This window comes from Mustela putorius, unplaced genomic scaffold, assembly GCF_011764305.1.
Source record: "Mustela putorius furo isolate JIRA1106 unplaced genomic scaffold, ASM1176430v1.1 tig00000873_pilon_pilon_pilon, whole genome shotgun sequence".
In the NCBI taxonomy this organism is placed as follows: domain Eukaryota; kingdom Metazoa; phylum Chordata; class Mammalia; order Carnivora; family Mustelidae; genus Mustela; species Mustela putorius.
The window spans coordinates 7,619,863-7,647,017 of NW_025421504.1; the positions used below are offsets into that span (position 1 = coordinate 7,619,863).

General features: G+C 48.2%; 1 protein-coding gene across 12 annotated transcripts in view; it reads left to right on the forward strand.

The window, feature by feature from the left end:
• Window positions 1–27,155, forward strand: part of SLC39A11 (solute carrier family 39 member 11) — a 320,940-nt gene that overhangs the window by 37,519 nt on the left and 256,266 nt on the right. For 11 of the 12 annotated variants that reach the window (XM_004749059.2, XM_004749060.2, XM_013054481.2 and 8 more), the window contains one exon: window positions 4,743–4,901. The exons of the other annotated variant lie outside the window; for it this stretch is intronic. In XM_004749059.2, the coding sequence (XP_004749116.1) occupies window positions 4,743–4,901 (159 nt within the window). The remainder of the gene's footprint in view (window positions 1–4,742; window positions 4,902–27,155) is intronic. 12 annotated transcript variants of the gene reach the window in all.

The window sequence follows — 27,155 nt, forward strand, 5'->3', positions numbered from 1 at the left end:
ACTAATCTGTTCTCTGTCTAGGATTAACCTATTGTGGATATTTTGTGTGAATGGAATTATATTCTTTTACTTATTTTTTATTTTATTATTATTTTTTTAAAGATTCATTTATTCATTTGACAGACAGAGATCACAAGTAGGCAGAGAGACAGGCAGGTAGAGAGGAGGAAGCAGGCTCCCTGCTGAGCACTTCACGTAATTAATGTTTTTGAGGCTCCCTTGTATTGTAATATGTCCCCAGCATTCCGTTCCTTCTCATGGCTGAAAAGTACTTTGTCAAGTGGAACATGTTATTTCTCTATTCACCCGTTAATGGACATTTGGGCTGTTCCCACCTTTTGTCAACCGTGAACAAGATTGACACCCCTTTTCCTTTTTTTTTTTTTAAGAAAAGATTATTTATTTATTTGGCAGACAGATCACAAGTCGGCAGAGCAGCAGGCAGAGAGAGAGGAGGAAGCAGGCTCCCCGCTGAGCAGAGAGCCCGATGCGGGGCTCGATCCCAGGACCCTGAGATCATGACCTGAGCCGAAGGCAGAGGCTTTAACCCACTGAGCTGCCCAGGCGCCCCAACATCCGTTTTCTTTAAAAGGAACTCAGATCATCCATTCTTTCACTCATCCCTCTGGAGGGCTGGGCCTTGGGGTCACTTAGGGGCTGAGATGCCCCAGGCAGCATGTCAAGAAGAGAGCCAGGGCGGGATGAATGTCCGTCATGGGAAGTGAGGCGTAGACACAGCTTCTCACACGGCAGCTTGCCCTTCCATCTTCAGGTTTCCGGCCCTGCAGTAGGTCTACCAAGCCAGCCAGCCAGAAGTGAGATACTCGGTTCTCTTTTGAAAAAAAAAAAAAAACCACATTTCCTCCTTAGCTCTTCTCACAGGGATTGTCATTGTTATTGAAATGCTCGCTTGAGCAAAAATTGGGGCCTCTTTGGTCTTGGCAACCTCTGGCTTGGAGGATGAGGTTCATGCAAGCTTTCCTGTAGTGCATTTGATGGTTTTATTTTTGGCAATGAAGAGGCAAGAAAAGGGCTTGGGGGGAACAGTGAGGCCCCTGCCGTGTGCCCTAAAACTTGATTATGCATTCCTTTTCTAGACAAAGGTGGGAAGAGGAAGGTGCTCCTTGTCTAGTCCTCATGCTTCTATCTGATGTCTTCAGGGCTGGTGCTGCTAGGCTAGTTTTTGCCTTTATAAGCCGTGTGGTAGCAGCAGGAGAGCTCTGGGTATCTGTCATCTGGGTCATAAAGGGACTGGCTGGCAAGGCCCTCCCTGTGGATCTCATTACCTGAAGTCTTGGGCCCACTTTTCACCACCTTCTTCTCGGTAGCCTGTCCCCTCCAGGCCCTGATTGTTAGGAGTAAATGAGGGTTAATCAGACTTCCTGTTTCAGGAAGGTAATTGGCTACATCCAGATTTAAATAATGCTTGACATTTAAAGGAGCTTTGCTAGTATTGAGAGTTTCAGGCCGGCCACCTATGTGGGCGGAATTATTAAATAAGGCTTAACATACAATTCAGCCGTTGTGCTCCTTGGCATTTACCGGGATGAACCGAAGAGTTATGTGTCCACGAAAACCTGCACATGGTTGCTGATAGCCGCTTTATTCATTATTCATACTTGCCAAAACTTGGAAGCAATCGAGAGGTCCTTCCACAGGTGAAGGGACAAATGAACGGGGGTCTATCCGGACCATGGAATTCAGGGCTAAAAAGAAGTGAGCTCTCCAGGCCATGGAAAAACATGGAGGAATCTTAAAAGCATATCCCTGAGTGAAACAAGCCGGTCTGAAAAGGCTACGGACTGTGTGATTCCAACTGTGGGACATTCTAGAAAAGGCAAAAGACTATGGAAACTGTAAAGAAATCAGTGGTTGCCCAGGGTTGGGAGGAGGAGGGGATGAATGCACAGAGCGCCTAGGATTTGTAGGGCCGTGAGACGACCCTCTGATGATACCGTAATGGCGGATCCCTACCTTTATGTATTTATAGAAGCCCATAGGCTGTACACAGCAAGCCTGAACTCTGATGTAAACGGTGGCTTTCCGATGGTGCTGGTGTATCCGTGTACCATAATGCATACGCCACCAAGGTGTGGGAGGCCTATCCTGGGACTTTATGAACCTGTGGGGCATGGGACTTCTCTGTACTTTCTGCTCTATTTTGCTGTGAACCTATAACTGCTCTAGGAAAAACAACAACAACAACAACAACAAAAATGTAATGTATGCCTTCAAAGGCTCTATTAGTTTCTTGTTGCCACTGTAAGAGAATACCACAAATGTAGCAGCTCAGAAGGACACACATCCGCGCTCTGAAAGTCCTGGAGTTCAGAAATCCAGAATGGTTTCACTGGGTTACAGTCAAGGTGTTGGCTGGGCCGCGTTCCTTCTGGAGGCTCTAGGGGACAGTCTAGACAGTCTGTTTCCTTGCTGTTTCTACTTTCTAGGGGCCACCCGTATTTCTTGGTTCATGACCTTTCCTCAGTCTTCACGCCAGCCCGGCAGCATCTTCCAGTCCCTTGCTGACTGTGACCTCTGCTTTTGTCATCACATCTGTCTTTGACTCTTCTTGTCTTTTCCTAAGGACCCTGGGATCACATTGGCTCCACCCAGATCATCCAGGATAAGCTCTCCATCTCAAGGTCCTTAACTTAATCACTGCTGCAGAGTCCCTTTTGCCACGGAAGGGGGACATAGTCCCAGGTTTTGGGGGATCAGGACGTGGCTGTGTTTGGGGAGAGGTCATTATTTTGTCTCCCACATACACCCTCTAAATAGCTTTTCTTTGGGCCCCGTCTTCACTTCAGACAGGCAACCCGGTTCTATGTCACGATTTTTCTTTGGTTATTTGTCCAGTTTATGTAGGAGGCAGGGAGTCTGGTGAGGAAAAGACATGAAGGAAATCCAGTTGGGTCCTGGATTTCGCTGGAAGGCTAGAGAATGGTGATTCTCCAGGAGGGGCCCCTACGAATCCCCCGGCATGCTCTTCTCTTTCAAGCACCCCAGCATCCCAGCACTCTTCGCCGAGAGGCACCTCTCTCCTGCTCTGCCTCCTGTCACTCGTCGATGGGAACATTTTGTATTTCTCATCTGCAGACGTGAGGAATAAGTCGGCATCCAGGGATGCAGAGGGGTGAAAGGAGCTTGGGCAGAAAAGAAGAGAAGGGCTCCCTCCCCGCCCCCCACCCCCACCCCATGGCATCAGCCACGCAGGGACGGGTTGGAGGACGAGATGAGTGGCCTTCCTGGACGGTGTGCGGCATTAGAGTAGCTAATGGTGGGGCTGTTTGTGAGGCTTTGGAATGTGCACACAGAGAGGTTGCCAGACAGGTGTGGCCACGTCCTCCTCAGTGCAGAGTTTATCATGAACAGCAGCTCCTGGGGGCTGTTGAATTCTAAATCCCATGAGACAGCAGTCTGGGAAAGGGACAGGTTAAGCTCTGGCACGGGGAAGGAGTCCATAGTCTTCCTTAGACGGTCTCATGGAACTGAACTGATGAGGCATTTTCTTTCTGGAAGTTTCTGAGGCAGATACAATCTTTCTGTGGGTGGCACTAATTCTTTTGGTGGGAGAATGAGGCCCAAAGCAAGTGACTGTCTGTGGATGATGGTTGGCAGAAGGGAAATTGCTTTCTGCATGGATTTGTTCTTTATTGTTGCTCTTGTAATACCTGGTTCTGTCACTCCGAATGTTATTTTGGAGACGGGTGATGCAGTTGTTTTTTTTTTGTTGTTGTTTTTTTGTTTTAAGGCAGGGCATAATTAAATCATTTTTAGAAACCCATTCAACATTTTACATGTCAGTGATGACTGTGGGATGGTTACGATGGGTAGTGGGTGTACCCTTGCCAAGAAGATGTCACAGCATCTTTAAGAGTAAACAGCCGTGGATGAGCATTTAATTCAGTAAACACTGGAGAAGTTCTATTAGATTGACCTCACTGAGACTTGGGTTCTGCTTCATTTTTCTCTTCCCTTTCATGGTTCCGCCCTCATTCAAGTGATTCTGGTCCTGCTTGCTCAGGTCTGTGAACTTGCCACTTACTGACGATGTCACCTCCTTCACATGGCCTCATTACTTCTAGATTCGATTTCTTTATCTGTGGATAGCAATGGAAAGTAGCGTCTGCCTCCCGGGGTCATGGCCATGATAAAAGAAGATACCAAGATCTATTTCCCTGGACATAGTAGGGGAATCAATAAATATTAGTTCTCTTCTTTCCTTGGAGAGATAACAAAGTTGGCAAGCCCAGGCTGACATTGATCAGCGGTTGTCTTCAAATATTTCAAAGGCTGCCACGTATCCTTAGAAGAAGGATCCCTTCTTTGATGCTCCAGAGAGCAGACGTAGAACTACCAGGTAAAAATAGAAGGAAGATGGATGTGTGTGACACATGTCTACTGTGACAACCAAAAATGTCTCCACACATTGTTGCCAAACTGTACCAGAGAGTAAAGTTGCCCAGGGTTGAGACCCTCTGAGTTTGAGGCTAGATGAGAGCCCGCTGGACTCCATCCTTCCAAGGTCCCCTCCATCCCACGCCCCATTGAGTTCCTATGGTGTCTGCTTCAGGCATTCTGGTGGTGGCTTTTTGGTTTGAGAGATTACCGACTACTGAAGACGAAGGGCTTAATGCCTGCGTAGGGTTCACTGTGGGCCCCAGAGAGCAGCTGAAGTCGGCAGTTGGAAGGCCTTTTGGGGTTGTGGTTGGTTTAATGGCTTGTTCAATGTGGTTTTGCAGGTCATGTTAGCGGCTTCCTATTGGTCTCTCCTGGCCCCGGCTGTTGAGATGGCCACGTCCTCTGGGGGCTTTGGTTCCTTTGCCTTCTTCCCTGTGGCCGTTGGGTTCACGCTTGGAGCTGCTTTTGTCTACCTGGCTGACCTCCTGATGCCTCACCTGGTGAGTACCACTCTTCAGACTTGATATACCCACTCATGGCTCTGTTGAGTTGCCAGTGATAGTGAAGTAGGTATTTCAAGCCATTTAGGGCTTTTATCTAGAATTTTACTGTGAATTCGGACTTTTTTTTTCCTAAAAGAAAATAAGCTCTTGGTAATATGACTAATCATTCCCTTAGTTACATTTTGGTAAGTTCAGATTTTGAAATGTCAGATTTCGTTATAAATAGAGAGTTCAGCTGGCGCGGAAACGTGTGGCCCTGTGTCTCTGAGCGGACCCAGCAGCTGGGAGAAGTGAGTGATTATGATCACGGACTTGACCCTTAAGGAGCCTACACTGTCATCAGGGAAATGACGACACCCAGCTACAGCACAAGACCATTGACAAAGTGTCACATCAACAAGGGCTTATTAATGGAAGGGTGAGGTGGGGACACCGGGCAGCAGAGCCCTGAGTTCAAGTTCATTTCTGCTGTTGACTGGTTGCGTGCCCCTTGGCTCCAGTCTTCCTTCTTGTAGCTTGAGGATAACTCCCTTTAAGAGCTGCAAAGTAAAAATTGAAAAATCTAAAGAGACACCAGAACTGGGGGGGGCGAGTCACAGATTTTAGGTTTTCTTTGCTGAAATGGGGCTGGTGGGTTAGGTTTGGGGAGTGAGCGGGTACTTACTTGCTCATGTAGAAGCGTGGTACAAACCACAGCCTGAAATCCAGCCATGAGATCATAACCAGGTGCCATTGGTTAAAATCACATGGTGTGAAGGATCAGTGTCCATAAGAACCCAGGATGGGAATATGACCCGATGCTGGATCCCATCCAGCCCTAGAGGTAGGCACAAGTCCTTTGTGAGATCTGGGACTGGTCCTTTCTCACCCAGAAAGGATGGAGGCACAAGAAGGACACTATAGGGGAGAATGGGGTTGGAGGTCATTTCTTCTTTTGGACTGTGATGAGCTAGGATCAGGCCAGGCTGTCCAGAGTCAGTTGGACATCTAGCCTACCTGGGCTAGATGTCCAACTGACATTTGCCTACCTGCCTTCTTGGCTGTCATACATTCCTGAATAGAGAAAGAAAAAGAAGGGTTCTTGGGAACTTGTCCTTAGGACCAATAAGGCACTGATTCCAATTGTCATTGTTTATAGCTGCATGAGAAGAACTTTGAGAGGTCTTCCACGTGGGCTGCCGTGTTCTGTTCTCAGACCTGCCCTGCTCATGGGTGAACGGGCCGTCGGGTATATCTCAGGGCCAGTGGCCTTAACTCTCAGAACAGTGGACCAGGGGCTGGCTCAGTGGCTCTACACAGCCCCCATTGGTTCTCATTCTGCCTTTCTTACCTGGGGCTTCTAAGACCGTGTCTCAGGGAGGGCTCTTTGCACTCATGATGGGTCACTGCTCCCCGGTACTGGGGGCGGAGATGGGGGCCGGTATATTTGATCAGCTGTCTGAATGTGGGGACTTTCTCTGGGCAGTGTAAATAGTCATTGACCAATTTGTACTGTGCAGCATCATTGTTTTAACCTTTTGCTTGGTGTTTGTTCTAATATATGCTCTGAATATGGAGAAGGTCCCAGGGGAAAGTCGTGGCCAGACTGCACAGAAAATTAGCAATGGCTTGGGAGTAGCGGCTGCATGTCCAGGGAGAGAATTTGAAGGGGCTTGAGAACGGACATGATAACCGTGAACGCCCAGAACCACGCTAATTGGCAGAAAGATCGGCCTGACAGTAAGCATCTGTTCTAGGACATTTGAAAAGAAATTAATTCTTGCTGTCGATGTGAGAAGGGGAATTTGTTCTGGAAGGCCTATAAACAGATAAGAATTATTTATAAGTGCTACAGTCACTGAATGCAGATGTTGCCATGTGAGTGGCAAAGTCAGGCTACCGTTGCTCTGAGACGGCCTGAGGTTCCCCTAGGTTTCACTTTTTTTTTTAAAGATTTCACTTATTTATTTGACAGATCACAAGCAGGCAGAGAGGCAGGCAGTGAGAGAGGGGAAAGCAGGCTCCCTGCCGAGCAGAGAGCCCAACATGGGGCTTGATCCCAGGACTCTGGGATCATGGACCTGAGCCGAAGGCAGAGGCTTAACCCACCAAGCCACCCAGACACCCTTAGGTCTCGCTCTTAATGGGCTTTCTAGACCCAGGAAGGGCAGCAGTGTGGATCTGTCCGAGGTGCTTCGTGGAGTGTGAGCTAATGGGTTTGGATCTCTTATCTGACCCTGACTGAGCACCCACAGGGAAGGTAGCCTTCTCGGGCTGCTAGAAGTCGGTTTGCGAACCCAGACTCTTGGGTCTGTGGGAAGGAGATGGTTAACCACCAACTCTGGTCTCCCAATGCTATTTCTGTTTGTTCAGCTTTTCAGATTCATCTGTCCCCCTTTTGGAGCCCAAGCAAAATACCGCTCATGAAAAGGGTTTTACTCATCACAGCCTGTCAGGTTGAACCCATTGCGGCTTTGTTAACTTCAGATACATCAAATTGCTCTCTGAACTGGGTATTTGTTTTCATTTCTTTATCTGCGAATAAAGTAGAGAAGGCTCGGGCAGTAACCGTTAATGGGAAATGAGCTTACAGAGATTTGTGGAGATTTTGCCAAATGGTGTCTTAATGGGAGAGGGAAAGAGGCAGTGGGTCGGCCTGGAGGTAGCCGGCTGCTGGACCTCGGGAAGACGGCTGCCAGGAGGGGGCTGGCTGGGGCCGGCCTGAGCCCAGGCTTCCCCTCCAGAGGCCATGGGGAGAGACGGAATGGATAGTGAACAGCTGTTTGGAGACATTGACATTTTTATGATCTTTGCAGTTCTGGTTCTATATGAAGTTCAGGATGGTAGTAGGTGGGTGGCCTTTACCTTGAGTTTAAAGCAGTGATTTTCCACTGGTGGGTAGAAGGGTGGTAGGGTGTGTGTTCCCAAGGCCTGCTTGCTTGCTTCCTTCCTTCCTTTTTAAAGATTTTATTTATTTAATCGAGAGACAGAGAGCACAAGTCAGGGAAAAGGGGTAGAGGGGGAAGCAGACTCCCCAGGGAGCAGGAAGTCCGAAGCAGGACTCGATCCCAAGACCCAGAGATCATGACCTGAGCCAACAGCAGATGCTTAACCGCCTGAGCTGCCCAGGTGCCCCCTCCGTTCTGTCTTTCTTTGTAATCATCTAGTATTACAACTACAACCCAAAAATCTAATCATAAAAACTAAAGAAAAAAAATTTCTATGAAGGTCCCTTCCTGGTATAGACTGCGTCCCCTTAAAATTCATGCAGTGAAATCCTAACCCCCAGTGTGATGGTATTAGGAGGTGGACCTTGTGGAGGTGGTCAGGTCGTGAGCGTGGTTTCCTCAGGATGAGATTAGTGCCCTTATAAAGAGGTCCCCCAGAGCTCCCTGTTCTGCCCTGTGCGGATACACACGAGGATGTCCGTGAACAAGAAACCCGACTCGGGTCCTGCCGGCCTCTGATACTCGCCTTCCAGCCTCCAGCAGTGTGAGCAATACATTTCTGTTGTATATAAGCCACTCGGTCTATGGTAATTTTTTAATTTTTTCAAAACAACGTATTTATTTATATATTTTTTGGAAAGATTTTATTTATTTATTGGAGAGAGAGAGAAATTGAGAGACAGAGCACAAGTGGAGGGGAGGGGCAGAGGGAGAGGGAGAAGGGGCAGAGGGAGAGAAGTTGCTCCTGAGCAGAGAGCCTGAGGTGGGGCTCCATCCTAGGACCCCAGGATCAGGGGGCCTGAGCTGAGGGCAGATGGTTAACTGACTGAGCCACTCAGGTACTCCTAATTTTAATAGATTTTATTTTTTAAAATAACCTCTACCCCCAATGTGGGGCTTGAATCCACAACCCCACGATCAAGAGTTGCGAGCTCCATGGGTTGAGCCAGCCAGGCGCCCCCTAGAGTAATTTTTTCTAGCGACCCCGAATGGACTGACACGTCCATCTTCCTCCGCTGTCCCCAGACCCACCATTGTTAACGGTTTAGTGGGTATCCTTCCAGGCTTTTTCTCCTTTCTTCAAGAAAATGAACTATGCTGTGTCTTTTATATACTGAAAGGTAAACACTTTGCCCATTTGTTTGTTTCGCTCGAACATGCTTTAAATCCACTCTACAGCAATCCCAGTTCTGCCTCGTTTCGAGCTCCTTTCTCTAGTGTGCATGGATACAGTGCGTTTTCACACCACCGGAGCCGGTGTGTGCTTCCTCTCGGGGGCTGTTTTTACATTTGAACTGACTCTTATCTCCAGTCCTTCTAGTCCCTGTGCAGCGTCCCACCACGTTCCTGTGTGTCGTTCGCCTGGTAATTTCCCCATCATTGAGTAGCCGGGTTGCTCCGCGCCTTTACATATGTATCTGTGTACATCTGGAAGTGTAATTTTGTTTTGTGTTTTCTAAAAAACACATGGGAACATACTGTGTTGTTGCTACTTGCTTTTTTCAGCTTGCTTTCCATCTTGGCAGTCTCCCCGGGAGATACGCGCTCCCCACCCCTCCCCTCCCTTGGGATGTGACATCTTGAGGAGGCTGCTGGGGGACTGCCTTGGGGAAGGGAAAGAAGTGGTCTCTGGGACTGCATCGGAGATCTCTCGTCTGAGAGAGCGTGGCTGGTGGTCCTGCCCAGAGAGGCTCTGGGGTCAGGGCCGATTTCCCAAGGTTGGGGGTACTGCCTTCTTCTCCGCCCCCTCCCCCTCCTTAATTTATCTGGGTCTCCGGTCCCATAGAGCTGCTTCTCTTTGCTGTCTCTGTAGTGGCAGAGAAGACGCTTCTGCTGAAAACCTGACCAAGCAGTGGGTGCCCGAACGTTTACTATGCGGCCAACGTTGGCTGATGTCTGTACTGCCTGGCTGGGGTTGCTCTGAGCGGCCACCTAGGACACGTTTCTGGAAGCAGTCCAGGTTGCAGGAGGCGAGTATTTTTCCCCCAGAGTGGGCCTTTGGAAGTTTTTTTTCCTCTTGTATATGTTCTCTCCATCTTCAGCATTCGGATTCTACTTCACCAAAGAATACCTTGCAGAGAGAAGATGGGGTTGCGGAGGCGGGGCGGGGGGGGGGGTGGCAGGAGCGCTTTACAGAATGCCCCAGGGAGAAACTGCGACAATAAAACCACCTGAGAGCCTGGAGTGGAAGCCTGGCGTTTTCTGCTAAGCCCAGCCAAGACTGGCCCTCTGCCTCCGTTTTAGTGCTTCCTTCTGTTTCTTGTTTTTGTTTTTGTTTTTGTTTTTTAAGATTTTATTTATTTATTTATTTGAGAGAGAGAGAGAAAGTGCACATGCTCCTGCATGAATGGGAGGTGGGGGAGGAAGGGGAGGGAGGAGGCAGAGGGAGAAGGAGAAGCAGGGCTCAGTCCCAAGACCCCGAGATCATGATCTGAGCCAAAGTCAGGCGCTTCACCGACTGAGCCCCCCAGGCGCCCCTTGGTGCTTCCTTCTTTCTCATGCTTGGTTGAGCTTTGGCAGATGCAGTTCCCTTCATCCTGGAGGGTATACTGGGCTTGATGGGCTGTTGCCATCCTCGCTAGGCTGGACAGAGCCTCCAGGGCAGGGGCTGGGGCACCGGGGGTTATCGGGCGACTTCACTGACTGTAGAATCCGGTCAAAGGGGGATGAGGTTTTGCAAGTGGGCGTATTGCTTCACTGCCCGCACACCGGTGCTCATTTCCAGGGCCACCAGCACGGAGTGCTGCAGACCAGAGCCCTCCAGAAACAGTAGGATGTTTCCTCCTGACCCTGGAGGTTGGAACTCTGCGATCAGGGAGCCTGCTGGTCAGGCTTCCTCTGCGTCCTCTCTTGCTGACTTGCAGACGCTCCCGTCCTGCTGGGCCCTCATGCAGTCTTGCTTCTGTGCAGGGACATGCTTGGTATCTCCCCGTGCATCTGAATGTCCTCTCCTACAGACACTGGTTGGATGGACGAGGGCCCACCCTGATGGTCTCCTTTTAACTTGATCACCTCTTTCAAAGACCCTCTCTCTAAATACAGCCACATTCTGAGGTCCAGGGGTTTGGGCTGCAACTTAGGAATTTTAGGGGACACAATTCAGCCCCCAACAACAAGTCTGATGGTACTAAGGTTGAGAGGTGACTCGGGTAGGGACAGCTCATGCCGTGGACGTCACCAGAGGCCATCAGTTAAGATCACCAGAGGCCATCAGTTAAGCACTGGGTGTTTTGAGTAAGAACAATCCAATGTTCTGGCTGCTGAGCGGGTGGGCTGAGCGAGTCTGCTCCCCAAGCAGCTGAGCTCGCTAAGCGAGACACCGCTGATGGGTGCGCTCATTTCTGATGGCTAGAGGGCACCCTGGAAAGGTGGTCTCCCAGAGGGATCCACCGACAAAAGGGTTTTGAGTCTTTTCTGGAGCGGACAGGATATGTCAACGTCCCGGGCTTGGCACAGGGGAGCTGCTTGCTCTTCCGAGTGGGAACTTGGCGACAGTGGCATTCAGGGCCCGCTGGGTGCTGAGCACCGGTCCCCAGGTGCAAGCGGGAGCCAGGCTTGAGGTTTGTTTTGCGAGTGATGCGTTCAGCAGCCTCTTGCGACTTTAGGGAAGAAGCTCGGGTGTTGGTTTTGGTCTTGCCGGCCCGCAGAGGGGCTGAAGGGGTGGACGCAGTCTTCTAGTACGCTGTGCTTGCTGCCTCTGGGAGAAGGAAAATGCTCTGCTTTCACGGGTCCCTGGCCGTCCTGCGGTGCACATTTAGCTGTGCACATGCACTGCTCCGGTGGTTGGTGTGCCCGTGGTCCTGGCTCCCTGGGCTGCAGGAGAAACCAGTAACTTTGCCCGTGGCATAGAGCTTCGGAGACGGTGCACTCTGGCTTTTGGGCCGGGCTCAGAACCCACCTGTGTCAGTGCAGTGTCTTCCCGGAGGCAAGAGGGTCTGGCATGAAAACGCATACACATGCGTTGCACACATGTGCACACACATATGCGCACACATGCACAGGTGCGCACACCAGAGCTTCTGCTTCGCTTTAGCCAAGCACTACGTGCTTCTTATTTTTATAATAAACTGGCAGTTTATAATAAACTGATTTTCTAAAAAGATTTATTGACTGACTCATTTGCGAAAGAAGGAGCGTGAGTGTATGAGCAGGGGGAGAGACAGAGGAAGAAGGAAAGCGAGAGACTCTCAAGCAGACTCCCCGCCAAGCAGGGAGCCCGACTTGGGGCTCGATCCCATGACCCCGAGATCATGACCTGAGCCCATGTCAAGAGTCCAGCGTAGAATGACTGAACTCTGGGCCCAGACGACAAGGCCCGTGCATAGTAGTGCCACTCTTCAGTACCTCCCTCCAGAAATGCTCTGTGCTGGTCTAGGTCTGCAGTTCCTTTCTCTGTCCTGTGTCTTAGGCGTGGGTGGAGGGGAAGGAGTGTCATCCCCGTGGCCCAGGAGCACACCGTGGCTCCAAAATCATAGCCAGTCCCCTCTGGAGCTTCCTTTTGCCAATGACTTGGGTGAATAAGTGTAGAACTTCTCACTTTGACCGAAGCAGGACCGAGGTGTGCTGAGTCCACGGCAAAAGTTCAGTGATACTTACTAACCCATGGCAGTGGAGAGTAGCTCAGGACGCCGTTCTCTCCCGCTTCTGATGTGGTTGGTGTGTTCCTCCCCTGCAAGGCTTCCCTGGCCGCCCATGTCTTGGTTCCACTTAGCACTTCTCCCACAGTGGGCTTTCTCTTCCCTACGCTGTCATCACCCGTGGCCTCGATTCTCTGTGGCCTGAAGGCCGGAGCATGGGCAGGGGTGGGTCTGCTCTGGTGCCCCCTGTGTCCTCCACACCAATCAGCACAGTGCCCGGCGCACAGTAGGTCTGCAGGAGGAACTTGGTGAATGTGGAAATGAAGATGTTGGGAAGATCGAATGGGATGGTCTTTGAGAAGACTCTCTCCAGCTTCTAAGTTTAAAGAGCTCAACACCTGGAAGCAGATCCGTGCCCTTTGCAAGGACCACATTCTGGGCACAACAGACAGGGATGAGGCACGGATAATGAACCGTGCGGGTAAAAATGAGGAAACCTTAATCTGATATTTGACTCTGTTCTATGGCTTGTCATGGCTTTCCTTTCTTTCTTTCTTTCTTTTTTTTTTTTTTTTTAAGATTTTATTTATTTATTTGTTAGGGAGAGACAGAGCGAGCGAGCACGAGCACAGGCAGAGGCAGAGGGAGAAGCAGGCTCGATGTGGGACTCGATCCCAAGACACTAGGATCATGACCTGAGCCGAAGGCAGCCGCTTAACCAACTGAGCCACCCAGCATCCCTGGCTTTCCTTTCTTAATGCTGTTTTACCTAAGAAGCTAACGGTTTATACTGCCTTTTAGAACAGGCATTTTCTGAGCAAAGTGATCAGAAAGTGTGTGGGAAGGGGGGTAGGTGGGGCGGGGGAGGGGTGGGAAGGAGCAGGGAACGTTGTCTTTGGTGCTTTAGAAAAATATTGAGACCCCCTGAAGCTCCCTGTGGGGGTTCTGATGTCATTGTGTGCATGGCAGGGCCTAGTGTCTGAAACGGAACCCCTGCACAGGCTCTGGTGTGCAGCCAAGGTCGGTGACCCACGAATGAAGCCTACCCATGTCTTGTTTTTGTTCGGGTGTTGTTTCCTGGGGTGATTCACTGCAGTTCCAGCACCTCTCTCTTTCCCTTCTAAGCCAAGTTTTACTATTGCCAAAGGCTGAGAAAAGAGGGACAGAAGGGCTTCCTGCTGGCAATGTAGGGGCGGCCTCAAGATGAAAGGGGGGAGGATCTGGTTCTCTGGGTTGCAGAATTCAGAGCTCATCCGAGTCACCGGGGAGACCTTCTTTTCCCCGAGAGGCTCTAGCTTCCTTTTGGCCCATATTCCCATTTACCGCTGCCTTTCTCCTCCCCTGGTTCTCCCGGCAGCCTTTGTAGAAGTAATCACCTGCTTTGTCGACACCCTGAAGCCTGAGTCTGCTCACCCCTCCCCATTTCGCCAAAAGCCACGGGAATGTCAGATTTCCATATGGCGGAGCAAGGGGCTGGCGGTGGCCTCCCAGAAGGCTGGCTCACGAAGATGCCAGAAGTGGTTTAGGGCAGGACCTGTAGGTCAAGAGGCGCAGGAAGTGCAGTCTAAGGCTAGGTTTTCTTGCTGAGAGTGTTCTAGTTCCACATCACAGTTGGGGGTAGAAGTGGGTGATTTATATTGTGTCATGATACTGTAGTTTCTGATGGCATCTTAGGTGATGTTATATAAGGATATTCCATAATGCCATTATGTAACAATATGTTCATTATGTACATTGTATCTTTTAAAAAAAATTACCATGTCCTGTATTAGTTGCTCCAGGGGTACAGGTCTGTGAATCTCCATGCGTACACATTTCACAGCACTCACCATAGCACATACCCTCCCAGTGTCCGTAACCCAGTCACCCTATCCCTCCCCCGCACCCTCCAGCAACCCTTAGTTTGTTTCACGAGAGTAAGAGTCTCTTATGGTTTGTCTCCCTCCCGATCCTGTCTTGTTTCATTTTTTCCTTCCCTACCTGCCTCTCAGATTCCTCATATCAGTGAGGTCATGTGATAATTGTCTTTCTCTGATTGACTTATTTCGCTCAGCATAGTACCCTCTAGTTCCATCCATGTCGTGCAAATGGCAAGATTTCATTTCTTTTGATGGCTGCATAGTATTCCATTGTATATATATACCACATCTTCTTTATCCATTCATCTGTTGATGGACATCTAGGTTCTTTCCATAGTTTGGCTATTGTGGACATTAATGTACAAACATTGGGGTGCACGTGCCCCTTCGGATCCCTTCATTTGTATCTTTAGGGTAAATACCCAGTAGTGCAATTGCTGGGTCTTAGGGTAGCTCTATTTTCAACTTTTTGAGGAATCTCCATTCTTTTTTCCAGAGTGGCTGCACCAGCTTGCGTTCCTACCAGCAGTATAAGAGGGTTCCCCTTTCTCCTCATCTTCACCAACACCTGTTGTTTCCTGACTTGTTAATTTTAGCCATTCTGACTGGTGTGAGATAGTATCTCACACCAGTGAGCACATTGATGTGTGTCTGTTGTGATGTGATGTGGAGCACTTTTTCATGTGTCTATTGGCCGTCTCGATGTCTTCTTTGCAGAAATGGCTGTTCATATCTTCTGCCCATTTCTTGATTGGATTATTTGCTCTTTGGGTGTTGAATTTGATAAGTTCTTTATAGATTTTAGATACTAGCCCTTTATCTCATATGTCATTTGCAAATATCTTCTTCCCATTCTGTCAGTTGTCTTTTGGTTTTGTTGACTGTTTCCTTTGCTGTGCAAAAGCTTTTGATCTTGATGAAGTCCCAGTAGTTCATTTTTGCCCTTGCTTCCCTTGCCTTTGGTGATGTCTCTAGGAAGAAGCCGCTGTGGCGGAGGTTGAAGAGGTTGCTGCCTGTGTTCTCCTCAAGGATTTTGATGGATTCCTGTCTCACTTTGAGGTGTTTCATCCATTTTGAGTCTATTTTTGTGTGTGGTGTAAGGAAATGGTCCAGTTTCATTCTTCTGCATGTGCCTGTCCAATTTTCCCAACACCATTTGTTGAAGAGGCTGTCTTTTTTCTGTTGGACATTCTTTCCTGCTTTGTCGAAAATTAGTTGACCATACAGTTGAGGGTCCATTTCTGGGCTCTCTGTTCTGTTCCATTGATCTACATGTCTGTTTTTCTGCCAATACCATACTTTTACATTGTATTTGAACTCTTCTGCTCTCTCTCTCTTTTAAGATTTATGTATTTATTGGAGAGGAGGGCTTCATTGTGATGTTCATCCCTCTTGCCTCTGGGGTCTAGAAGGTGAGATGTCCTTTTGTAGATGTTTGGCTATCTATAGGCAGATGGCCCCTTCTTTCTACTGCTCCCAAGGGAACAGGTTGAAAAGTCGTGCCTATAAAACTGGACCCGTAGGACCATCGCCCATCTTTGCCACTCATCCTGTGGGGTCTTTCTTTCAGACAGATTAGTAACCAACTGGCCATTTGGAGACCAAAATGATTTGACAGGGTGAGGTGGAAACCTTCAGTCCTCTTGTGCCTCACTGTAACTAACTAGATTATTTTACTCCTGTCCCAGGTTGCTAGTGGGCTGTCCATCAGGTTTGACATCCAAGTTGTTGCTACCAAGGGAATGATGCCTCCGCCTCCTTCCCATACATATGTTGAGGCCCTAAACCCCAGTGCGTATTTGAAGGGAAGTCTTTGGGAGACTGTGAGGCTTCCATAAGGCCCTGAGGGGCCTTATCATGGGATTAGCACTCTTACAAGAGTGGACACCAGAGAGCTTGAATGTTCCTTCTGTCTCTGCCCTGTGCAGACGCCGTGAGAAAGCAGCTGCCTGCCGGCCAGGAAGAAAGTCTGTTGTGTGTGTTTTCTCCATACCACGGAGCTGTTCTTCAGCACCAGCTGGGCATCCCACAGTTCAAGTTCATCCTGACGCTATCTCCCAGCAGATATCTACCTGCCTGCCAGTATCGAGTCCTGGTTGTGTCGGTCATCAGTAGAGCAGAAGTTCCCATCCCCCCTCCTTGGATTTGATTAATTTGCTATAGCGGCTCACAGAACTCAGGAAAACAGCTTACGGTTGACCCCTGGACAGGACAGGGGTTAGGATTGCCAGCCCCTGCCCCCCCCAGATACACACAGTCCAAAATCCCTGTATAACTTTTGAAATCTTCCGGAACGGAACTGTTCATAGTGAGCTTGCAGTGTTGACTAAAAGCCCCACTGATACCATCAGCAGTGGATTAATACATATTTGGCATGTTATGTATATTATGTGCTGTATTATAATAAAGTAAGCTAGAGAAAAGAAAATATTAAGAAAATCATAGGGAAGAAAAAAGTGCATTTACAGGACTGTACTATCTTTATGGGAAAAAATTCTCAGCTAATTGGACCCATGCTGCTCATGTGTTCAAGGGTCAGCTGTACTCTTGAGATTACTGGTCTATTACCAAAAGATAAAGCTCAGAAACAGCCAAAAGGAGAGAAGCATGGGGCCGAGTATGGGGAAAGGCGGGGGAGATGGGGAGGTTTCTCCTCTCTCCCCACACCTCAGTTGGCCTCAACTCTGTGTGTTCACCAAACTGGAAGCTCTCCGAACCCTGTCCTTCTGGGTTTTTATCGCGGTTTCATTACCTGAGCGTAACCCATTAAATCATTGATTCATTCTCCATTCCCACTTTGCATCCAGGCCGGTGGTCAGGGGGTGGGGCGGAAAGTTCCAACCCTCTAGTCACGTGGTCGATTTCCCTTGGCAACCGACCCCCTCCTGGGGCGCTTTCTTGAGGTCACCTGATTAACATAAGCTCAGGCATGGTGGAAAGAGGTTGGTGACAATTACGCTTTCATCTCTCTTATCACTGAGAGGACTCCCCAAGCGTTTTTTTAAGAGCTCTTGTGCCACAAATAGGGGCAAAGACCAATCAGATATTTCTTGTTATAAATCGCAGTATCACAAGGGTCCTCCCCAGAACCCAGCCCTCCTGGCACCCCGATCTTGGACTCTCAGGCTCCAGAACTGTGAGAAGCCCCTTTGTGTTAAGTCACCCAGTGTGTGGGGGCTTTGTTAGGGCAGCTGGCGCTCAGACGGTGGTGAAAACTGTTGTCTCAGATCTTGGGTGACTCGGTCCTTCTTTGCCCCTTGCATGGGTGTGCGCCACTCTCTGCAGCCCCTCAGCGGTCCTGTCACTACCCCCAGGACATCTCTGTGGGGTGTCCTTTTGTCCCTTACTAACGTGGGGCCAGATTGTGCTCTCTGTCTGTACGCACGGGCTGCTTTCTCCCTAAAACAGGTGTCAGTCTCCTTCCTCTGGTTTCTTTGTAAGGGTTCTAGTTCTAGGCTGGTTGGGTCCAAGGTTGTGGCGGGGGGTGGGGGGGGATCTGGCAGGACCAGCCAGAGGGGTCCTTGACTTTGTGCTGGAAAGAAATCAAAAGTGAGGAAGTGAGAGTAAGAGTTTGTGAAAGATAGAGTGTAGATATGGACAGAGCATCTAGGAGACTCAGGAAAGATGGTAAATCTCCTCTTTGCGTGGGGTCGGGGCGGGCATGTTCTGAGGATGGTGGTCTGTGTCTTTTCAGCAATCCAGGAACAAAGATAGGTGTTTAGGTGTCCCTGTAAATCACTCATGCCTTGGAGGCAGGAATTTTGATGAGTCAATGGTCATGCCAACCCCATCTGATCCCTCCCTAGATGTGTTATCTGTTGCGCAGGAATCCTCCAAAGAAATCATTACATCCTTGACTTTTATAAAGAAGACATATATTGTCTGTTCTATAAAGTATGTGTAAGGTTGGGGTGCAGGTCCTAGCAAGAATAGAAACAGGAAAAGGAGTGAAAAAAAAAAAAAACAAACCCAAGTTTTTAGGGCACCTGGGTGGTTCAGTCAGGTAAACATCAGGCTCTTGATTTCGGCTCCGTCATGATCCCAGGTTTGTGAGATCCAGCGCTGTGTTGGGCTCCGTGCTGAGTGTGGAGTCTGCCTCAGATTCTTTCCCTCTCCCTTCCCATCCCAACCCCACCCTGAAGCAGGTTTTCATGGGGTCCCTTTAGTTCCCCCTATCTCAACTCCCCATCCAGGACTCTGCTTCACAAGCCCCATCAGACCTGCCCGACCGAGGTCATTTGTCAAACCTGTCCTTTGTAGCATTAGCAAACTAAACCCTGATTTCTTTTATAATAATTCCAGGCACACTTAGTTAGAGCAGATATATTGGGTAAAGTTAGAGCAGATATATTGGGTAAAGGTTCTTTTCCATCACAAGTTTGGAAATATTAAAATATGGATGAATATTTCAAAAATTTGTACCTATTTGCTTAGGTATCCACGCTTGGAAGGCCCTAGAAACATGTTCCACCTTTGGTCTGGGTGGTCAGATGAATAATGGCCCCCAATGATATCCAGGTCCTAATCCCTGGAACCTGTGAGTATTACTTTATATGGGAAAAGGATCTTCGCAGCTGTGATGACGTTAAGGACTTCGGATTGAAGAGGCTGACCTGGTTTATCCTACATGCAGTCACATGTGTCCATAATTATAAAAGGGAGGCAGAGGAAAATTTGACCCGGTAGAGGAAAGGGCCTCTTCCGGCCCTAGAGGCAGAGGTTGGAGTGGTGAAGCCCAGAATCCAGGGGTGCCAGGAGCCCCCCGATGGTGTAGGAAGCAGGGAGTGGATTCTACCGTAGGGCCTCTGATGGAAGTTTGGTCCTGTCACCCGCTGGCTTCAGCCCAGTGGTACGATTTTGGATTTCCAGCTTCTGGAACTGTGAGACAATGAGTTTCTGTTATTTAAAACCATCGTTTTGTGATAATTTGTTATTGCAGCCACAGGAAACTGATACAGATTGTGTGGTTAATTCTCTCCTTGGTGCTGCTGCCCCTCCCACCCCTCACTGCCCTGGGAGCTGGTGGTGTTCTGTGAAGCAATTCAGCAGTGAGTCCTTTCTTTGACCAACTTACTGCTCGTGGGTGCCATCTTTTGCACATCTAAAATCTCAGGATAGATGAGCGGCTTTTGCACACATTCAGTGAGAGTTTGATCCCTGACTTCTCAGTGGCTTAAGAGGCTGCAGAGCGTAATTGCCAATAGCCTGGGCCCTGGAATCCCACCGACTGAGATCAGATCCATGCTCTGCTATTTTTTGACCACGGGACCTAGGACTAGTTACTCAACCTCTCCCTGCTATGCCCTGCTCTCCCTACTTCACAGAGATGGTTACAAGGATAGAGTGAGCTGCCAGGTTTCACTGATTCTAGAAACATTTTTGCACATCCTCACCTCTCTAAAATTGGGTTGCATTATTACAGGCAATGGCAGGTCATTGTGACTGTGTTTTTCTTTCTTAGCCATACTTTGTGGGACGGCGCATCTGTGGCAGGAGGCATTTTGGAATCGATGAACATGGTAATCCACGCAGATAGGCCAAACTCAGTGTCTGCACGTTTTAAGAGCCCAGTAACTGTTTGCAATGAAGTGTTTGTTTCAATTGTAGCAAGGAGGCAGAGGGTTTTAGATGCACCTGATACCTGGATACTCTTCCTCTCTCCTCCCTGTGCTCAGGAACCTCCCCTGCCCTGTCTCCCGTCATTTCCATTCCCCGGTACAGCCACTCTGCAGAACCTGCGGCAGGAGAGTGAGAATCCGTGTTTCCAAGTGATAGGTCTGGTCCTGTTCTCCTCTTTCCTCCCTACCTTGCAGAAACTGCCCAGGTGTAGTCATGGCCTTGCTTACTGGACTTGTATAACTTGAACTTGCTCCCATGGCCTCTGTGCTGAGACCTTAAAATTTTTCTTTCTTTTTTTATTTAGTATTTTCAGGATCTTTTGAGACCTTCAATCTTGACTTGCCCGTCAGTTTTTCTTCTGTCTTATTTTTGTTTCTGTGCTCTCTGGGGGCAGATGAAATACTCCTGTGGCATTTCTTAAGGTGAGGATTCTGTATCTGTCAGGGTCTAGTGGTCTGGGAGAGAAACCATAGCAGTCATCTGAACACAAAGAATTTAATATAAATATAATATAATATAACATATTTATATTATATAACATATATAATGTAGTATAATATCTTTATACTGTATATTATAAATATATTATTTGTAATATATACTATATATCATATAGTTATATTTTATAATATAATATAGAGATAATATAACGAGGTATGAATTTGTTAGGGTACCTGCTGAAGGCAGCTACACCCCTAGGACTGAGGAAATGGAGAAGTTAGAACTATGGACACTTAAAGGAGGGGCCCCTTAGAGGGAAACTCCAGTGTCCAAGGAGGACACACCAGCAGGCTGGTGCCAATGTCGTGGGCTGGGGCACAGTGAAGCTAGTTCTGCAAGTACCAGAAGAAGCCCGAGCGGCCTCGGCACGTAGCACAGGCAGGGATTGCCGCTGCCGTGGTGGACCTCTGCTGAGGGGCGCTCACGGCAGCGACCGGCCCACGGGAAGGTGCGTGCCCCTGCCCACGCCCCATGGTTTCCTCTCATGGGCCTGATCAGCAGAACCTCGCGAAGAACAACTGGCAAAACAAACATTAGTTCGAGAAGCCTCAGCCCCGGGGTTATGGAGATCTAGAAAGCTGCACTGGGGCTGGTTTGGACTTCAGCCCCCTTCAGCTGGCTCATGATGCTGGCTGGTGCCTGTCCACCAGGGCTCTGGATCCTAAGCAACAGGTACTGCCTCTGGCTGATTAAACAGAAGCGGAGCTTGGAAGAGCTCACCGTGGAGCGCCCAGAATGCTGGCAGGAGAAGAGGGAGCTGGAGGATGAGGCTCAAGGCTCACATTTCAAGCACAAGACCCCAGGCCAAGTCCCTGCCCTGATGAGCCGAGCACCGCCGGCCAGTTTGCCTGGTGCCTGCAGCTTTGCCGGATACACGACTGGGAGGTACCTGCTGCTGCTTTTGCACCAGCCAACACCGGCAGGGCAGAGGGGCGGGGAGGGGGGCCAGAGGGGCGGGCCCCAGCTGACTTCACTACCTTTTCGGTCAGTCTGGTTTGGGTGCCTTTGAGCGGCACAGCCCAGTCATGCCATGGCTGAGGGTCTCGATTTTTAGCCTCCGTTGTGGGAAGAACTTTTCATTATCTATCCCCTGTCGGAAAGTGGGCAATTCCCTGGATACGAAGGGATTTCAGATAAAGCACCACCGAAAAAACCATCCAGTCTACTGGGCAGTGTTCATGTCAGTAGGAAATGGGTCCATGACTTCCCGTGGGTTCTCTGAGGAGTCTGCAGTCGCCAACATGCTGAAAAAGGCTAAAGATGGCTCCGCAGGGAGTGCTTGTTACACATGCATAAAGTTCCCTCTAAATCTAAGAGCACGATAAATCCCTGGTAAGAAGAACCCTTTGATGGTTGGGATTTCGAGATGTTCAGTGGCTTTATTAATGATGAGCAGCCCCAAGAGGACCTTACCTTGCTGAGTGCTAAACCCTATGAGATTCCAGGATGGGAAGGGTCTCTTTGAGCCCCTTCTCATTTTAGTTAATCCCCCAGCAGCCCTGCAGAGTGGGAAGATGAGCTGTTCTTGCATTCTGGACGAAGGCAGGGCAGAGAGAAGAGCACGTTTTTGAGGTTGGCACAAGGACTTGAGAGCCGGTCAGGAAGGGAGCCGTGTAACTTGGATAACTGACAGCTTCAGAAAGGGACACTCATGTTGTCTCGAGGGCACGTGAATTCTTTTTTCTTGGTGGGGTCCATCCGGAGCTGCTAGGGCTTGAGCGGTTGGCCACCACTGTCTTCCGAGGGAGGTGGGACTGTGTGTGCATTTGCAGACCTGTCCCCTTCTCTGGGTCTTGATCATCATCTTTGTTCTCTTGTCGTCTTTCTCTGTGAGACCCCAAGCCCCCTTCTGGTATACGCCCCACTCACCACATGAGGCAGGAATGTCTAACTACTAGCTATTTGTGTATGTATTTATTTATTTTTAAAGATTCTATTTATTTTGTTTTATTTTATCTTTAAAAATATTTTATTTATTTATTTAACAGACAGAGATCACAAGTAGGCAGAGTGGCAGGCAGAGAGAGAGGAGGGATACAGGCTCCCTGCTGAGCAGAGAGCCCGATGTGGGGCTCAATCCCAGGACTCTGGGATCATGACTCAAGCCGAAGGCAAAGGCTTAACCCACTGAGCCACCCAGGTGACCCAAAGATTCTATTTATTTGTCAGAGAGAGAGAGAGGGCACAAGCAGGGGGAGTGGTAGGCAGAGCAGGCAGAGAAAATCAGCCTCCCAGGGAGCCTGATATGGAGCTCTATCCCAGGACCCCAGGATCCCCAGGACCCGAGCTGAAGGCAGACACTTAATTGACTGAACCACCCAGGCACCCCTAACTACCAACTGTTTAAAACTGCTGTTCTTCTCTTTGAATCCCTTTATCACTGAAAACGTCATCAGCTCCGTTCCATCTCAGAGTCCCCGAAGCCCGTATGTGGCCTGGCTTTCCTTGCGTCCTCACTCAGATGCTTCAGCAGGGACCCCACAGACTCCGTTCTGTGGTTTGCTAGGATTGCATGAGTTTTTTATCTGGGGGTTGGGGGAATACCCCAAAGAAGCCCCATGTGTCAGGATCACATTTCGATGGTGTCTGGACATGCAGGTTTTTGCCGGGGGTTGAAGTCTTTCTTCCCAGGCTGTGACTCTTCTTCCCTTTTCTCCCTTACCCCTGCTGCCCTGTTCCCACCAGGTCTTTTCTTCTGTGGTTCATTCAGTGCCAGATTTTGGAACCAGACATCTTGCTAGTGCCAGGGGATCAAAAGCCTTATAATTATATAAACAAGCAGTTGCAGAGCAGTAATTGCTGTAATGGAAAAGAGTAGAAGATGGGAGCACTTGGTGAGTAGTGGCCCACTTGGCTTGAGGGAATCATAAGAGGATTCTTGGGATTGATGCTTATGCTTAGACCTAAAGGTGAAGTAGGGCTTTGTCAGGGAGATGGCCTTGACAGGAGGTGGGGTGTGCATTTCAGACAAAGGGAACAATGTAGCTAAAGATGAGCTGCAGCAGGCCGCCTCATTCATTGTTGCCATGGTACAGAGCGACAGAGCGTGTGTATTTGTTAGCTGTTGCTGCGTAACAAGCAAGCACTCTGTCTCAGTGGCATGCCACGATCTGTAAGGACCGATTTCCCAGCTATCAGCAAATTGGCAGTGTAGCAAGGTTGCAGAGGGGTGGCCCTGCTTCACAGGCTTGTCTGCCTTAGACCAGAGCATGTTCTCCTCGTGAGGGCAGAGACATTAAAGCAAGAGCAGAAACGAAGCCCCCAAGGGCCCAGGCATGGAAGTCACACGCTGATACTTTCATCCACATATCACTGGCTCAGCAAGTCACGTGGCAGAGTCCAAAGTTGAGGGGCGGTTGTCCAGGGGTTGGATACGAATCCCCTCAAATTCATGTTTTCCCTGGAACCTCAGAATGGGCCTTTACTTGGAAATACAGTCTTTGCCAAATAATTAGGAGACGTCATGTTGGAGTAGAATGGGTCCTGAATCCAGTATGACTGATGTCCTTAGAAGAAGAGGAGAAGGGACACGGGATCAAAAGGAGGATGAAAGACAGCCACGCACAGATGGGACAGAGATTGGAGCTCTGCTACCACAAGCCAGGGAATGCCAAAGATTGCCCAGAACTGTGGGAACTGAAGAGACAAGGAAGAATCCAGTAAGGACTGGTGTTCGTAGGAGCACGACCCTGCCCACATCTCACTTTCAGACTTCTGGCTCCCAGAACTATGGGAGAATACATTTCTGTTGTTTTACTCCCCAACCCCCTCACCCCCACAGTTTTAGGCCTCAGTAGTTTATTTTTTTATTTTTATTTTATTTTTTAAAGATTTTATTTCTTTGACAGAGAGAGAGAGAGAGCATGAGCAGAGGGAGTGGCAGGCAGAAGGAAAGGGAGAATCAGGGAGCCTGATGTGGGGCTTGATCCCACGACCCTGGGATCATGAACAGAGCTGAAGGCAGAAGCTTAACCAACTGAGCCCACTGGGTGTCCCTAGGTCTCAGTAGTTTTAAAATCTGTCCAGTTGATTCTAATGAGTAGCCAACTAATGATAAAAGGAAGCCTTTAAAATTTGGTAATGTTAAAGGAAACTGACAAGAAACTTCTCTATGACAAAAGACCAACAAGTGAAATCCAAGTCAGAGGCAGTGAGATGTTTGCAGGCATGTAGCTGACAAAGTGTTGGTGTCTCAAATATATCGAAATCGAAGAGAAAAGGACAAACCATACTCAATACAAAATGAACCAAGTATTTGGTTAGGAATTCAGAGAAGGAAACCCTAGAGGACCAATAAATACACAAAAAGGTGCTCAACATCCGTAGTCATTAGGGAAATGCACCTTAAATTCCCACCCATTATATCTGACAAAAAAAATAAAAAAAAAAAAGTTTGACAATACTAGGTGTTGGCAAAGCAAGACGGGCAATGGGAGCTTGCATGTGCTGTCGGTGGGGATGCAAATACAACCATCTTGGTGGGTAATTTGGAAATACCTAGTAATACTGAAGATGCCCCTATCCCATGACCAGATAATTCCCATTTCAGGTCCGTGCTCTCTCAACGTCCTTACAAAGGTACGCAAGGAGCCACGCATAGGAATGTCTGTGGCAGCATGTCTCATAATGGTGAAAAACTGGAAAGAAAATACCAGTCATAGGAAGAATGGATAAGGAAGTTGTGTTAAATTCACAAAATGGTATGTTAAATAGCAGTTAAAGTGCATGAACCAGATCTGTATATTGATGCAGATAAATGTCCGTTATTTAGCAGAAACCAACAGTAAGTTGCAAAATGCTACGTATAGTAAAATACTGTTTAACTTATAAGTTTGAAATTATATAAAATCACACTGTGTACTTTCATGGGCTTATAGGAATCTATAAGCATGTCTATTAAAAGTGTAAAACACGGGGATGCCTGGTTGGCTGGGATGGTTGAGCATCTGCGCTGGCTCATGATCTCCAGGTCCTGGGATTGAGCTCCACGTTGGGCTCAGTGGGGAGTCTGCTTCTCCCTCTCCTTCTTCCTTTCCCCGCTCATGTTCTCTCTCTCTCTCTCTGTGTGTCTCAAATGAATAATTTTTAAAAAATGTGTAAAAATGTAGCTATGAATGATCCTCATGAGCTTTTTCAGAAATTTGGTACCTCTAAGTGTGTGTGTGGCGGGGAGGAAGCTCCAAGTCTTTTTGCAATATTTTATTTAAAAAATCTGAATCAGGGAACCTGGGAGGCTCAGTGGGTTAAGCCTTTGCCTTCGGCTCAGGTCATGGTCTCAGAGTTTTGGGATAGAGCCCTGCATCAGGCTCTCTGTTCAGCAGGGAGCCTGCTTCCCCCCCCCCCCATCTCTGCCTGCCTCTCTGCCTACTTGTGATCTCTGTCTGTCAAATAAATAAAATCTTTAAAAAAAAAAAAAGTCTGAATCAATTAAAAAAAAATCTTTAAAAAAAAATGGGGCACCCGGGTGGCTCAGTCATTAAGCATCTGCCTTCAGCTCAGGTTGTGATCCCAGGGTCCTGGGATCGAACCCTGCATGGGGGTCCCTGATTAGCGGGAAGCCTGCTTCTCCCTTTCCCACTCCCCCTGCTTGTGTTCCCTCTCTCGATGTATCTCTCTCTGTCAAATAAATAAAAACCTTAAAAAAAAAATAATGGAAGGAGATGCCTACCTTGAATGTGTTTACCCCATGATACTTGAGCCCCTCCTGTATCTTCTTCCTGGTCATTTTTTAGTGACCATAGTCACATTTCTGGTTTTGATAACTACCGAGAATCAGTTTGTCCATATTTGACAGTCTTTTGAGTTTGTAACCGGTTGTAATAATTTATCCATTGTTGTTGTCAAGGTAGTGCATTAGCGTGAATCTCAGTGTTCTAACTCGGGAACCAAGCAGGACATAAGGGTAGCACATGGCATCAATTCTTATTTTGTTTAATTAAGTTTCCAGCCTCCGCTTGCTTCTGAGATGGAATATTTGTGATGTTATGCCTTTCGTGTAATGAGACGGATAAGCCATTCACAGCATCATCTGCAAATAGTCTGATAATATGTGCGGCATTACCCATTTTTATGCTGGGTGATTTAGGATGACTTCTTGTCGAAAGAGAAAATTGCTCTAGCAATGAAGACAAAAGAAATTACTGAAGCACCTCTTATAAGAACATTCATTTCCTCTTAGGTGACAGTAATGTCCCCAAATAATTAAGTTTCATCATATCCATATGTGAAGCCCACTGCTGGAAGAGCAGCAGTCGAGGACCTAAACACTGATGGATAGTCTGTGCAATGGCCTATGTTTAATTTTCAAGGTGGGAACTTATTACTTTTTCTTTTAATAAATGTGCAGGTCTACACCTTGAAACAGTAGAATAAGAAAAACCATCTTCACTCAAAGCCTGGCTCGATCAAGTGCCAGAGGTGAGGACGTGTGACAGCTTGTCATTACGAGTTAATACACTTCTCAAGTACAATGGTGATTTCTTAGAACAGTAGCTGCCCTTTAAGAATCCTCTTAAAAGGCAAGAACAAAGATACCAGACTGGATCGTTTAAAGGTAATCTGTACCCTTAAGACATTTCTGGCAATGGCGTAAGCAGAATGATTTGACATAAATGGAATATTTATACCCTTGCTATTACCATGTTATAAGGCAGGAGAGTTGCTCCCAGCAATTTAAGGGAAGCCTGTACTGCAGGTGGCACCTTCCTTGTTTGTTGTTATCCCAGTAAAATCACTTCATTACCAATAAAAGGATTAAACAATTAAGAG